This window comes from Antechinus flavipes, chromosome 3 (genome assembly GCF_016432865.1).
Source record: "Antechinus flavipes isolate AdamAnt ecotype Samford, QLD, Australia chromosome 3, AdamAnt_v2, whole genome shotgun sequence".
In the NCBI taxonomy this organism is placed as follows: Eukaryota; Metazoa; Chordata; class Mammalia; order Dasyuromorphia; family Dasyuridae; genus Antechinus; species Antechinus flavipes.
The window spans coordinates 366,950,306-366,966,236 of NC_067400.1; the positions used below are offsets into that span (position 1 = coordinate 366,950,306).

The window sequence follows — 15,931 nt, forward strand, 5'->3', positions numbered from 1 at the left end:
AACTATGAAAAACTTGGTACTTCTCAGCAGTTCAGTGTTCCAAGGCAATTCCAACAAATTTAGGATGGAATAAATCATCTGCATCCAGAGAGTGAACTTGTTCAATTTTTTTTGCTTTTGTTTTTTTTTTTTCCTTTTGTTCTGATTTTTCTTTCCCAAAACGATTTATAAGGAAATATGTAAAAAATATGAATGTACAAGTATAGCAACAAAAAAAGAGCTGAGAAGCAACAGCACTGAGGGAAAAAATGTAGGATATCATAAGCCAAAGTGGAAAGAACTAGTAGCAAATAAGCAACAGGCAAAAGAAAAAATATCAAGATGCAGTTCACTGCATCTGGGAAAGAAGTGATCAAAGTGGGCTCTTAGGCATCTATAGCCAGAGGTGTTTTGAATGTCACTTGTATCAGCTAATGAGAGATGATTGCCAAATTTTCAGAGTGAACTTTTACATCTTGAAAATCAACAAATGCTATAAATTAAGATCTGCTTTATTATTTTGTCTGGGCTTAAGAAATTGATGGAGAAAATGATAATAACGAAGATTAAACTTAAAAGTATGTCCTACAAAATTGTTGGTTTTGCTGTTATTCATTTGGTTGTTTTTTGAGAGCTAGCTGCTAAACTCAAAAGAATATATTGTTGCCTGTGGCCATTTTGAAATACAGAACTTGTACGAAATTCTTGTTATAATTCTATATAACATATGTAAATATATAACATGCCTGTTCAATGATTGAGAGAAGTTCCAAGAGATCCACTCTTGCCCCAGTTTCTCCTCATGTTGTCCAGTTACTGTAAAATTCTCTGTAGATTACTGCAATATTCTCTGGTAGATTTTTTTTTTTGTCTAAGTATTTTCTATATTTTGATCTTTCCTAAAAGAATCCAGATGTTATTTGACAAGGTACAAAATTTAAATTAATACAAAGAGTTAAACCTTTATGGGACTGTCAGGGACTTTTTTTTTTTTTTAACCTAGAGGCTCTGAGTGTTTGTGTTAATAAATTACTAATATTTTAGTCTGTTACAGACTCAATAAAAAAGCAGAAAAATGAACCACCTGAGGGCTATTATATTTCCTGTAGGCTAAAATTGAGTTAATTGTTATGAGATGTGACTGATTAACTCTTCAGAGTAGGGGGACAGGGAATACAGAGTGATGAGCAATAGAAAAACATATTTTAATTCAATATCCATGAAAGAGTTGCACAAGGATAAAGAGGGATTAAGTTCCCCACTTTTCCAGAAGAAAACTCTAACCTCCATTCTAATTGCCATTTGATGGTTTTATATTATCTTAGGGATTTAAAAATAGGACATATTTCAGTTGGGGAAATATACATTCAGTGGTAGTGTGTAATTTGCTAGTTTTGTAAACAGCAAAACTTTTGAGGACTAAACCAAACCCCACAAAAATTAGAGCTTCAATGGAAAAAAAAGGATAGAGCTCCAAATTTAATGATCTGCGATAATTTTTCCAAAATGTCAAAAATACAGAGCTTTTGTGAGAAAATATGACTCAATTTATAATTGGAGACATCTCAAAGAACTACTTTATGAGTACTATCTTTGTAGTCTACATCAGTACAAATATATATTTTATTTCATTTTATAGAAACATGTCTGCATGAAGACTTTTCTGAGAGAAGTTAAACTGACTTGCTCATGATTATATAACTAATATATAACAGAAACAATCTTTACTCATCTTCAAGAGTAGCCTTCTACTTTCCATGATGCACATCTATCTTTCTGTATAATCTTTAACTTCTCCTTCTCCAACATATGTTTTTTAAAAAGTTAGATGAAAGGAAGGATTGGATTTATATGAACACAACTGTACAGCTTCCTATATGTGTTTTACCTTCTCTATTTTATCTCTAGCTGCTATGGAGATAACTTAAATGAGATAGAGTATTAAAATAAGGAAGAAGGTAAGAAGCAGAAAGAAATACTTGCTTTTTTTTCTTCCGAGGCCGGAGGATATTCCTTCTCTAGGATGGTAGAGAAAATTATGGCAACCATGTATAATAAAGTCAAATTTTCTCCAAATTATAGCAAGTACTTTAAAACCACGACAAATATATTATATTCATTTCCAGGGTTCTTTTTCCCAGGAAATTTTATAATTATGTATAAGGCAATCTTTTTTTTAATTTAAAAATTACCCAACACAAGGACTTAAATATGTAGAATTTCATTTAAATAAGTCAGTCAACAATTTTTTATAAAGTATTGAACACTTCATTGTAGAAACATAGGCAAAATGACTATTATAACCAAAATGAAAAATACTGTTCAATTTAAAAAATGTACTTAAACAAGAACCTGAAAAAGTTTATGATATGCATAACATTGTTCAAGCAAAATTGCACTAGTTATTACATAAATCAATAGTTTATAAAGGCCTCAATATGGCAAAGTTTAGAAATAGGTAGTATGCATGCACATAGTACAACAAAAAAATCTCTTTATAAAACAGCAGTTTTTTAATGCTTGTACAAAGGGAATAAAGAGCAACCACAAACATATTTCATCTGTTATGTTAATACATTATGACAGCTAAAAGTCGGTCATGTCTATCAGAGGAACAAAAATCCCTCCATACCATGTGAATAAATCTTTTGTGCCTTTAAAGATATTTGTATAAAAATGCTATCCTTTTTATATGTAATTTAAATAAGTCATACTTCTTTCAGTTGAAATTTTTGGGAAAAATAGGTGAGTGGGCTCTATATACTTTTATAGAATGCAAAACTATGGATACCAGAATAATTAGTCCAACTTTGACACTTTCTACCTTTGATTATGGATTGCTGATAGTTATTCCAGAAATATTTTGCTCAAGTCCTTTAGCAATACAATAAGTGTTTTTAATGGGGCACATAAAGAATTGGTCTAAATGTACCTTGAACATCTTATCAACATTGCCTACTGAAAAAGTTGCTTTGTCTTGTATTCATGGTCTGGCAAAAACAATTCAAATGCTTTCACAAAATTGGAATTCTGTTGTCAATATATGTGCTTATGTTTTCTCTCTTATTTGTTGTTTCCAATGTGGTAAGTGGTTAATCATCTACAAAATTCAGGTGACTATGTGAACGAATTCATAATACATGAATAGGTAATGCCCTCTTGTGCTCTAGAGTGGCTACTGTACTAAAGGCCTAATGGAGATCAGAAGGTCTTGTTCCATAGCAAGTAAAGCCATTTAGCTTTTAAGATAGTGTTGCTACGTTCTTCCAGTATTGTTTAAATATAAATGTTGATTATATAGCATATGTGTTTAGGATAGCACACACAATTTAAGAAAGCATAGTAGTCTGTATTCATGCAGATTGTTAGAATTTATCTTTTTTTCCATCAAGTCTCATTATCTTTTCATGATCTAAGGCAAATTTCAAAAGCAGGTCATGTTGGAATTTTCAAGATTATATACTTTTATTCAGGCTTTGAAATAAAATCCTAATGGGCGCAAATAAGAAAGTACACCACCCAATCATTCTTTCACCATTTGAAACAGAAAAAATGACGCACTGTACTACAGCTCAGACTATATCATGGAAAAGTGCAGATTTTATCTTTGTTGACTAAGTAGAACCAAAAGAGTTCATACAAAATAGATTGCTCATATTCACACTACAAAGGAATATGTTTTTAATTTAACAAATTCAAGGGTGTGTCATATCAGCAGCATTGTTGTAAATTGTACTGTAGTGCAGTTTCTCTCTCTTTTTTTTTTTTGTAAAAATACCATACAAATGGTCAATCAATAGTCATCAGCAGAAAATAAATCAACAACGGAAAACTCATAAAACAATTAAACCAAGAAGGGAGAAACAAAAGAGGTAATGCTGATGCCAAAACAATTATAATACTGTTGGAACATACAAAAGTAATCCTTATATTTTATACATTTATACAGAATATAAAAGGTATCAGAACATTATGCCACTGTCTCCCTTATCCCAATTTCTATTTTCTTTGGAAGAAGTTCTTTTCTTTCATCAACACTTCCTAAGGAATTTCGACAGTTTTGCCCGTCCATATATAACTTTGCATACACTGGATTGGAGTAATTTGTTGGCTGATGGGAGAGAAAGAAATAAATTATTGTTTAATCACCTCCATTTCAACAACAACAACAAATTAGGTGCTTAATAGGTATAAAACACCATGCTAGGTATACAAAGATGAAAATGGAATCATTCTTGTCCTCAATGAGTTTACATTCATGATATAATGGACACAGGTAAATATAAAGCAAATACACAGTCATTTCAAATGCTGGTTGGCAGGAGTAAGAGATTAGCAAAAATGATGTTTATATTCTGTTTTCAAGGAATCTAGGGTTTCTAATTTAATCTTATTGAACAAATTGTTTGCTCATCCTTTATAAAGATAATTTTATAGGGGTCCTCAAACTACAGGCCGCGGGCCAGATGCAGCAGCTGAGGACGATTATCCCCCTCACTCAGGGCTATGAAGTTTATTTAAAGGCCCACAAAACAAAGTTTTTGTTTTTACTATAATCCGGCCCTCCAACAGTCTGGACAGTGAACTGTCTCTCTATTTAAAAAGTTTGAGGACGTCCCCTGCTTTAAAATTTAAGTGAAGGTAAATGCAGTGTAATTTAAATGTGATAAGGCTTATTTAGGTAAAATCACAAATTACTGAAATAGCCTTTCTTTTTTTTTTTTTTTTTTTTACAGCAAATTAATAACTCTAAAGTTCAATATATTTTATAAATTTGAGAATATTTTAATGAAAGCTCCTGTGAAATCTCTGTGGCAACTAGACTTGGAGTAGGGAAACAAATTGAATCTTTAAGTCCTAGAATAGTAATTTGGTAAATGGTCTCAATACTTGAAGGTTTTATAATGACATTTTTATGATTTCCTGTTTCATTTTTAAGACATTATTTAAACTTAAAATTCAATCAACTATCTCAGTGTTTTGTCAGTATGATGCTAACCATTCAGTTACTTGGAAACACCAGAAAGAGGTTTTAAATCTTGGATTTTTCCTCTAACCTGTATCTTTTGGACAGAGTCCTATAAGCTACTTGTATGTGAAGTTAAGAGGAAAGAATACTTTTTTATCTTAATTTTCTTGTTTTCATGATGACTAATTTTGCAACTGAAACAATAGATTATATAACTGATACAAACAGAGGCATTAAACTGGTCTCTAAGGAATGGTTGGAATGGTTGGTTGACTATATAGTACTTGCAGTCATTAAATTCATCCAACAATTGTGAAAACAGAAAAATCATTTATTTACTTATTATTTTGCATTTTCTTATCATTAAATTAAAAAAAAATCAGAACATCTGTATTGATAAAAGAACAGCTTTGTAGCCAAAGCTGTTATAGTTCTATGCAGACCCTTATTGTTTTACCTATATATTCTTATTTATAAAAGTAATTTGCTGGACTGTTTCCAAAGTATTATAAAGGACACATTAAGACTGATTCACAGAAACATTTTTACCTCCAAAATTGTGATAAGTACATCATAACTCCACTAAAATTTATAGATTTACTTTACATAATAATTTTTTCAGCAGCTAGGTGGCACGGTGGATAGACCACTTGACCTAAAGTCAGAAAGTCAGAATGACTTGAGTTCAAATCCAGTCTTAGATGCTTACTTGCTTTAGGATGTTTGGCAAGTCACTCAATTTCTGTGTGACTCAGTTTCCTTATCTATAAAATGGGGATAATAATAGAATCTACCTCCTATAGATGTTGTGAGGATCAAATTAGATATTAATTATAAATTGCTATGCCTGTACTATTACTATGCCTGATGCATAGAATTTGTTTTTTAAATGCTAAATCATACTTATTATTTTCAACAATCATTTTCTAAGCACCTGCTAGGTACCATTTTTTTGCTAAGTTATAGAAACAAATCTCAAAATGGAAATAAATATGTTAATCTTTCATGTTAAAGTTTCTGGCTGTGTGTGTGTGTGTGTGTGTGTGTGTGTGTGTATACATATATATATATATATTTAATTATTTTACTTAAAAAAGGATCAATAATAACAATGCTTTATATTTTATACCAAGCTTAATCCATGCACTTAGTCATAATAAGATCATTACAACCACTTGATGCAAATGAGATAAGAAACAAACAGTGACATCATAAAATATGGAAATGAGGAATAGATGATCCTCTTCTAAAGTATGCAGCATGCTTCTATGGAGTTTGGTTATTTGAACTTAATCTATAATAATATGTAAATGAAAACGAAAGATTAAGCATTTTAATTTTTCATCTTAAATTTCTGCCCCAAATTCTAAATTTTTAAGAAATGAGACATTATTTTTCTTCAATATGATACATTTGTAAATGCCCATTATAGCATTTTCTTATTGCCACAGAAGTCTCATTTTTCTTTAATGAGTTGTGGAAAATCTTAAAATCTCCATTAATATAAAAAAGAACTAGTTCTAAGCAATTAAAATCTTTATATTTTGGAATAATTTTTCAATTAAAAAGTCAAAAAAGAGCTATGAGTTTGCAAAGTCAAATAGTCTTAGCTTATGAAGAGGAATGGAAATGGAAAGATGAATTTTTGTCTCTCACCCCTGTGGTTAATGGTCCTTTCAAATCAGAGTTTAAGTAGATGGGTGGTGCTGTGTGGGGAAGCTTGAAAGCACTGGGTCCTCCCCCTATATATCTGGCCTGCATATAAATAAATAAATTTAGTTTTTGGTCTTTAAACATTGTATCTCCCCTCCCCTTTTACATTTAAAAATTCTTTTTTTTTCATCACAAAAATAACATTTTTATTCTTAAACTATTATTTAACATAAGATACAGCACATGTTGCTTTTAATCAAGAGAAGTTCTGTACTATCATTCAAATATTAATATTCACCAATTGCTTCAAATGTAAACATGTTTGCTATCTCCAACCCACCTTTGGAGATGTTGATCTCCAAGAGATTTTTTTTTTTTCAATTTTTATTTTATCCTCCTAGGAAATAATGTACCCATTTATAGATCTATGAATAATGTGCTTGCTTCTCCCAATTAAAACTGTTTCACTTTGGGAAGTCCTGCTAGTAGAACCATTTTGGATAATCAGCCATTTAATTAACCCTTCTGGATAATCAGCCATTTAATTAACTCTGACAGCTTCTACTCAAATTGCATCTGAACATCACCTCTGTGAGGAGCTCTCATCTTATTTTTTAAGAAAAAAGAAGTGCTAGAACAGATTGATTAGAACTAAGTCAAACAGGTAGAATTGCCCTTGAACTTGATGCTGTCTGTTAAAATTAATCAAGTTCAAAGGTTTGGTTAGTGAGCTTGATACCCATATCCCATATCCTATTAGTGAAATGAAAGAAAGAAATGGGAAAATTCAGAGAATATAGAAATAGGGAAGACTAATTCTGTGCCAGAATGAGAGGGGGGCAGGGGAGAAAGGGAAAGAGGAAGGGAGAGAGGGCGAGAGACAAAGAGACAGAGACAGAGAGACAGAGACAGAGAGGAGAGAGAGACAGAGAGAGAAACAGAGACAGAGACAAAGAGACAGAGACAGAGATACTAGGGAGACTCAGAGTCCAAATTCTCCCTCTTTTAACCTAAAATGTATTGTCTATTTTTATTTACTTTATTAACAATTTAAATAATGTTTAATAAAAGGCATGCACATGATAAACTATCTAGTCCATTTCATTGACCAGGTAAAAAATACACATGGAAATGAGTTTCTTCAGGATATTACTGGGAACTAGGAGACCTAGCTTGCTGTAGTTTTAGGCTTAAGGTCATTGTTTCTCTGGTTGTCAATGGCTCAAAAAGTCTGGACTGAATGACTGGTATAATCATTTCTGTTGTTTCTGACAGCTGTAGAATAGGTTAACAGTCCAGGGTACAAATAATCCCTTTCCATAATATTTGGAGAAACTTCAATCTTATTTGGTAAGCATCTATTTTAAATATGTCCAAAGGCCAATTAAGGACAGGTTTTTTTGTTTTGTTTTGTTTTTTTTTTTTGGTTACTAAAGCAAATGAGAAATTGTCAGAAGAATTTCTACACAGGCTTCCTACGAACTTGAGATTTCAATCTTATAGAGCTATTCTCATTGAAGAGCCTAATAATTGGCACATTTTAATCAATGAAGAATTAAAATGACAGGGAAAATTAGAATCCTTTCTCTCACTGAAAAAGTCTCAATTTGATTCTTCAAATGATAATATATTGTGATTATAAGTACTGTATTATTTTAATCCCTAAGTACACTAGAACAAGTTCACAAAGTGTGGTATCTCAGATGTCTCTTTACTTCTTGGAAAAATACTTAGGTTACCTGTGCTCCCAATTCTAAATGTCAAGAATATTAAAAATTAATATTACTTGTTTTTGTATCTTGAATACATTTAAAATTCAGGTATTGATAATCTAATTAATGATTACTGACACTGATTTTCAATTGGATGTTGTCTCTTCCAATAACAAAGTATTCTACACTAAGATAATATCTTAGAGATAAGAGACAAATGTTCTATTTCAAGTTCAAGTCAATTTGTGGACATAGAACCAGTTGCCATTTGACCAATTCAGTTCATTAGGAATGTTAATTTTGTCACCTGGATAAAGGAAGACTGGAAAGATTATGTGATGAGTTCTATAATAGTATTCCATAAAAACAAAATTTTTTTGGCTTAAAATAATGCCTGCAACATAGTATTTACCCCAAATGTTTATTCTTTTCAAAAGCAATTTTTAATTTTAATTAATGAATCCCTACAATTTTTCCTTTGGAAGAAAAATATAAAACTCAACAATCCTTCACATTCTTTGATATCTTCAATTGAAAAGGAAGTATCTTTAAATTCAGAAATGTAGAAAAAAATATGGCCCCATGAATATAAAACCACATTTTTTTACCCTCTAAAGAAAATGATGTCACCTTTGCTGGATCCACTATGAAATCTGGATCTAAAAGACTTCCATCATTATGATCATGGTCAACTTCATACATATTATATGATGGATTGCCAATCTCCACATTAATTCCTCCATTGATAATAGGTTGTCTTCTAATTGTTTTTGTCCTGTAATGACAGCAACAGTAGAATTGGGCTTACCTTTAAAACATCAAAAGCAAGATGGACAGAAGTATTTTATTTGAAATACTTAATGAGTTTATTTTTACATCTAAGCATTTAATATAGTCTTGGATAGAACATTTTGAAACATTTGCACCTAGTGAATGATGGGTTATTTGTTAATTAGGGAAAATATAAAAATTCTAATAAGACATTAAGGATATTCTTAGTTTTTCCAAAATAGTTATTGAAAAGACATCCATATTTATATTTATCTTTCTCTAAGAGGGCTGTCTTACTTCATTATTACTACCAAATAGTAGTGAAGGGAAATTTATAAAAGAATGATGCTACTATCCAAATCATATGAATAAATTCTCTCTCTTTTTTTTTCCTATAACAATACTACAGGCACTATTCTGATTAAGGTTTCTCCTGGCTTCTGTTTACCTTTGTAGTGGTAGGTCATTACAATTCTAAATTAGTCATTCTCAACTTTTTTTTTTTTTTTTTGGTTTATATAGTTCTATGTGAATATTATATGTACATATATATTCATACATATATATGCATATGTATGCATGCCTGTTTTTATGCTTGATTATAAGGTAATATCTTAAAAGCTATAAGCTATTTAAGCTTAAAGCTGGCCTAAGATTTTTGGAATATTCTGCATAATGCTTGGGCAATCAAAATCTGACCTGAGGTAAAACCTATGTGAGATTCTTAGCAAAATAGTCTTAGACAACTACCTAATTTCTACTAAACATGAACTAGTTGCCAGTTTAGCCTAACCATGTGGAGACCATTATATTTATATAACTGACCACTGCCAGGGACCATGCTAACAGTTTCTGGTCAGGGACTCATTGTGAATCAACCTGACTACGATGATCATTCAAGTTAATCAATGCAGTCCACATGTATCAACATTTATGATTATGTGGTTCACTACTGGAAAAATATGGCTGTCCCAGATATTACAAGCTTCTGTGTAGGTCACTTATGGCCCATCTTTGGTGATCTAGAAACAGAAGGAGGTTTATACAGAGCAGATTATTGGGCAATTTATCTGGATAATCTCGCCTGATCTTGCCAGAATCTCCATTCCAACAAGGGGACTAAAAACAGGGTCTGGCCAAATTATTGCTATTTCCAATGAGTCTGAGCTGATACTAAAACCAAAAATGAAAAGCATATTACAATATGACAGAGGATAATTAAAATATTAGAGATATAAAGAGTTTGCTTATATGAACTAAATCACCTCATTCTGATTATCAAAAGGAAAATAGAAAGCAGGCTCATTTTATGTACATATATAAATATATATACATGTTCATACATGTTTGCAATTCACCTCTTAATTTTTTAGTCATAGAACAATACCCTTACCGTCTTTTTCTCTTACAAAGTAGTAAACCAATTACTAAAGTAGTAATTAGTGTCACCAAGAGGACAAGAGGAACAATAATTGCAATACTTCCTGCAAAAGATTAAAAAAAAAACTATGTAAATAAAAATAGATAAATTTAAAGGTTTTATAAAGAGAGATCCAAAATACAACCTAAAGTTGATACAAATAAAATTACACTGAAGAATTTCAAAAAATAAACATGCTGATGACCTTGATTCACTGCTATATGAAGGGGAAAAAATACAAATGTGTCCAGGACTTTGTTACTGTTAGATAAATCAAACCTCTTTCATTCTTGAAATTTTTTAAACTATTCTTTGTTTCACCTGCTGGAATTCTAAAGGTATGTAGCAGACTTCTGAATGACAGGTGCTCTTTAAGAAACTACCTCCACCTAAATAATTCCTTCCATCTTTATTTGGTGAATATTCCAATTTATTTCCTTATGCCAGTGCCTGGTATAACACTGTTATATGTTATATAGTATATCTTTAAACTTCCTATGGATTTTATTGAGGAGACTCTATAGTATGACACATCGTTCCTTCTACAAAAGCTATTGAATGTTTCAGTCTCTGCATATTGCTATAAATATACATATTATTTACTATCACAAAAAGACTGGGGGCTTTAAATGTATTAAATAAATGGGGGTCAGTGCTAATGATTTTTCATATTTTATACTTTTTCTAAGTCTCTGCCCTTAACCCTTGTGATATTTGTAGAATTTTAATTCATTAACCAAGTGTGTACTGAAGAAAGTGATGCTGAATGTTTCATTTTCAAAAAATATTTAGGGACTGATTCTCAAAATATCACAAAGAAATTAAGAATTCAAAGGAAAGGAAAACATCATGAACAGGTTTTTTACCATCACCATCCCTTTCTGGGGAAAAAAAGGAGGAAAGGAAGTAAGAAAGAAAAGAAAGAAAGAAGGAAAGCAGGAAGGGAGGAATAAAAGAACACTAATCCTTGAGTCCAAGAATGCTTAGAGACTGGGTTCAATTCCTTTTTTTTTTTTTTTCATTCTTACTATGTGATCCTGGGCTTAATATTTCTGGATCTCAGTTTCCTCATATGTAAAAATGAGACAGTTGGGGTAGTAGAGAGAGATCCCTTATATCTCTAGATCTATGATTACAATAACAAAGCAACTTCACCTGCATAAAAATCTTTATGAAAGTATTCTGTGCAAACTCAAGTGGTCTTTTAAATGACAGCATAAAAAGTTTTAAAGAACACAAAATTCTACTGTTTCTTGGTTTTTAGATAGCTTTTAACTCAGTAGTACAAAATTGGAGGTGTTTCTCAGGTAAGAATTTTTTGTGTATGTCAAAATTTCAAATGATTTTAAGATCGCTCTAACCACAGAAACTACCTTCTTTTCATCAAGACATTTATTGCTGATGTCAACTAAGGTATTAGGAGGATTCTCTCTTTCTATCTCCTTTTTCTTCTTATGGATAGTCCTCTCCCTCTTGTTTCTCCTCCTCTTCCCTTTCCACTATCTCCTTCCCTTCCTCTCCCTCTGTCTCTCCCTCTCTGAAAGTTGTAACAACTGACATTTTATTAGTTGCATTAAATCTAGGATACTATAGAGTCTCCTCAATAAAATCCATAGGAAGTTTAAAGATATATTCTAATCATCTACACTAGAAAATAGAAAATTCCCAAATGTACAATTTGTAGCTACAGGGGCAATGTGTTGAATAGGTAGGGTGGATAGACTTGCAGTCAGAAGATTTGATTGTGAATTCTAGCTCTGCTATTCATTATCTGTCTAAAGCTGAGCAAGCACTCAATCACTATGAGATTCAGTTTTTTCAACTGTAAAATTAAGGAGTTGGATCTTTGAGATCTCATCCTGTTCTACATCTATGATGCAATGATACAAGAGCTAAAGATTGAAGAAGAGTTGGAGCTAGAGATGAGGAAGATGAAATTTGACTCTATTGATTTTGAGAAATTGTCAGTGATCCTGATGAGGTTTAGATTTTGGGGTTCTTAGTCAGGGAACCAAAAATGATGAGGTTAGGGCTCCTGGGTGTCAGGGAGTTAAATGATGAGCATAGTGGTAAGTTCAGGGTTCAGGGAACTAATTGAAGAGGTTTTGGCTCTCCTAAATCCCCCTAGGATTCAGCACATGGGTAGGGAATTGTGGGAACCCACTTCTGGCAGCACAGAGGTCCTTTATAAAGGAATTTATGAACTCTAAAAGCTAGACAGGTAAAAGAAGTTTATTATAGGCATTGGGAAATCATTCTTTGCTATGCACAAATAGAAAGACTGAATTTCTTGGTGGCAAGGTCCTGGCAGAGAAGTAAAGTTTCTAGGAGAGAAATCACGAAAGAAAGTCTTGTTAGGAAAATAGGTGAGAAAGATAAAGAAGGGGTAATGCTGAAAGAGAATATCATTTCAGTGGGCAGAGGGTTGCTGCTATGCCAGGGAGAGAGGTTCCTTGGCATATTAGGTCTTCTGCAAGTACTGAGCCCCAAGTTGGCTCATTTTACCACTAAAAGCTGGGGGTTGCTCTTGATGGGGGCTAGTGAGGCTTGAGCTGGAATTAAAAGAGAGAATTTTGGAATTGAATGAGTATCTCTGGGATGATCTTCAATTCAATGGGAAGCTTAATCAGTAGAGAATGTTATCAATGGGGGTGGTGCTCAAGCTGTTTGTCCTGTTTCCCTAGGGCGGGGTCTTTTACAGAGGCCAGCATTCAAGGAGACTTTCTCCTTGAAGGAGTTTCAGAGAGAGAGTTTTGAGGTTTTCTCTTGTCAATCCCCTTAGATAAAGGCAGTCTGTATACAAGGCAGAAATACTCTCTGACTCCTCTCCTCAAAAGAAGCAGCAGCAGCAGCAGCAGCATCAAAATGCAAAGCGCATTTAATCTAATTTCCCCTCAAAAGAATCCTTTGTATTGCAAGAAATATCATGTTCTCTTTATCCAATTCCTTAAATGATAAAGCTTACATATCTGTTTTAGTATATTATAGAAAGGAAAAGAAACTGCTAATTTGTATAATGAATGCTAATGAATTGTTTTTGAGAAAACTAAGTTTTTAGGATATTGCAATATATTAGTAATTAATGATGGTACAAAATTTGGCAGGTAGCATAGTAATTGACATTTATTCACAGATTTTAAATATCAGTGAACAGCTTGGTTACTTCATAAACCATGACTTCAGTTGATTTATTATGAAACATAAATATCCTTACTTTATTAATTTTTTCACTAAAATATGATTTAAGGAATATTTAAAAATACCAGTTGTGAAGAATATTTTTTCCATTAGATATTAATCTAAAGTATATAGGAAGTTGCTTAGGATTCATCTGCAATGCTGTGTTATCTGTCATTCTTATTTGCTGAGAAGTTAATTAATTAAACTAGAAAACAAAGGGCTCCCTTGCTCTTTCCCTACTATGATAGGTTTAATCTCATATTTGAAGAATCAAGAATGTTAAGTAGTGATCTAACTAGTCAAGGTAACTTCAATGATGTTTAGTATAGTAGAAAAGAACAATGTCCCTTATTGTAGTTTTCTGTGATTATTTATAAGAGGAAAAGAAAGAAAAATATCCATAAATATTGTAGAAATTAAAGGGAAGGTATTTATTAGAACAGAAATGTAACTGCTTTAAATTATAAACATTATATCCTAAATTATAGTGATGGTGACAGATTTTAATGGTCAGCCTATTTGTCTTACCTGCCCATCATGGGCTACATAATCTAAAATATCAGAGACAAATGGCTGTGTCAGTTTGGGGGCAATATCCTACCTCAACAGGAGAACACAAAAACATTTTGTTTTTCCCAGGTGCAACAGTATGTTATTGATAACCTTGGCACTGAAAGGAGATAACTAGTTGACTAACTGCATATAAGCTCCCTGAAATTACACTGACTTTCATTTTTGTCTTTGTATCTGTAGCACCTAACACAATGGTTTATACATAAAAGACTACTTAATAAGTATTTGTGGAACTAAATTGAATTGCCAATTTAATTGACTTTGATGATCAAGTCAATATAATCTGCATCTTCCTTCAAAATATAGTATTCAAACAATCATAAAAGTACCCACCTTACAACTCAAACTTAATAAAAGATTGTTCTTAATACAAAGGAATATAAAATTTAATGTTGGAAAGGATCTTAGAAAACACATAAATTCAATTCCTTAGTTTACAGATAAGTGAGGATTAGATGTAACTGTTAGGAATCAAATGGATAGTAAGTAGGAGAAGCAGAATTTGAATGTAAAGCTTTTGAAAAATCTGAATTCTTTTTTCTTTTTTTCTACACAACAGTTTCCCCCAAAATAGCTTGCAGTAAATATTGTGTTTCACAAACCATTGAGTCATACTTTATGGAGGGTTATGTTTTAAAGTCAGAACATATATTAAAAATTTAATATAGTCAAAATCACCATTGAAAATTCATTTAATTGCCCATAACATATAGTTTAGCAGTAACTATTGAAACTGGAAAGGGCTAGTGTTTCATTAAAAGAAAGCAGTAGGTATTGGAGAACAGCTGGATCAGAGATGGTTGTTATGGAAACAATTGAATAGAAATTGTATTTTTCACTATGCTCAGCTAAGCTATTGATTAGGGGAAAGAAAACAAACACCTCTAAAAACTCATGTGGAAAGAAAGTTTATAATTGGTGGGGGGGAAATACCCTTGAAAAGAATTCACACCTAAGTATAATTCTCTCATACCACAAAAATATTTCTTCTTCCAGTTTTACTATAGAGCAAAATAGGATATAGGGAAGTCCAAAGAGACTTTTCTAACTATCCTGGTTACCTAAAGAGGACAACTTCTTGAGAGGTGGGAGGTGGGGGAATTGTCAGAAAAGGGCAAGAGAAAAGGTTTCTTTAATTTCCTCAACTTTTCCAGTCTCTTTAGGGGATTCTGGTTTCTAGGATCAATAAAGATGTGAAATTCCAATCTCTCTTGAGGGGCATGAAGGAGAAAGACTGAGAAAAGGCCAATATTTACCTTGAAATTGAAATTGATATCCCCTAGACTAATAATATTTAGAAATAAATCTAGCCTGGGTACCCCATTCTCTCAGGAGAACAGAATGGCCAGCTATTTTCAGAGAGGTTTAGAGTCCTTAGAAAAAGGTGGAAGGGAGGAGATGCTCAAGATGAATCTATTCCTGCTTCCTTTCAAGTCATACATTGAAGCGGCCTTTCTTCAAGTGGTAAATGTATACAGCAACTCCTTTTGAAGTTGCAATGTGAATTAGCAAAGTGTAATTGATGGGATGATCATAGGTTTGAGTAGAAGGTGAGTATTAGGGGAATTGTGGCTTAGTGGATAAAGGATTGGACCTAGAAGTCTATGGCCCTGGGCAAATTCTATACCAGATACCTAATAACTCTGTGACACTGACATGGCATTTTTCCTCTCT

At 32.3% G+C, this 15,931-nt stretch overlaps 1 protein-coding gene across 1 annotated transcript in view; it reads right to left on the reverse strand.

Annotated features, from left to right (window-relative positions):
- Positions 1-2,184: 2,184 nt before the first annotated feature.
- LRP1B (LDL receptor related protein 1B) overlaps positions 2,185-15,931 on the reverse strand; it is a 2,056,943-nt gene continuing 2,043,196 nt past the window's right edge. The window contains exons 88-91 of the mRNA XM_051990638.1: positions 10,478-10,568; positions 8,944-9,088; positions 6,605-6,703; positions 2,185-4,090 (exon numbers count right to left, since the gene is read on the reverse strand). Coding sequence (XP_051846598.1) covers positions 3,950-4,090; positions 6,605-6,703; positions 8,944-9,088; positions 10,478-10,568 — 476 coding nt within the window. The 3' untranslated portion in view covers positions 2,185-3,949. The remainder of the gene's footprint in view (positions 4,091-6,604; positions 6,704-8,943; positions 9,089-10,477; positions 10,569-15,931) is intronic.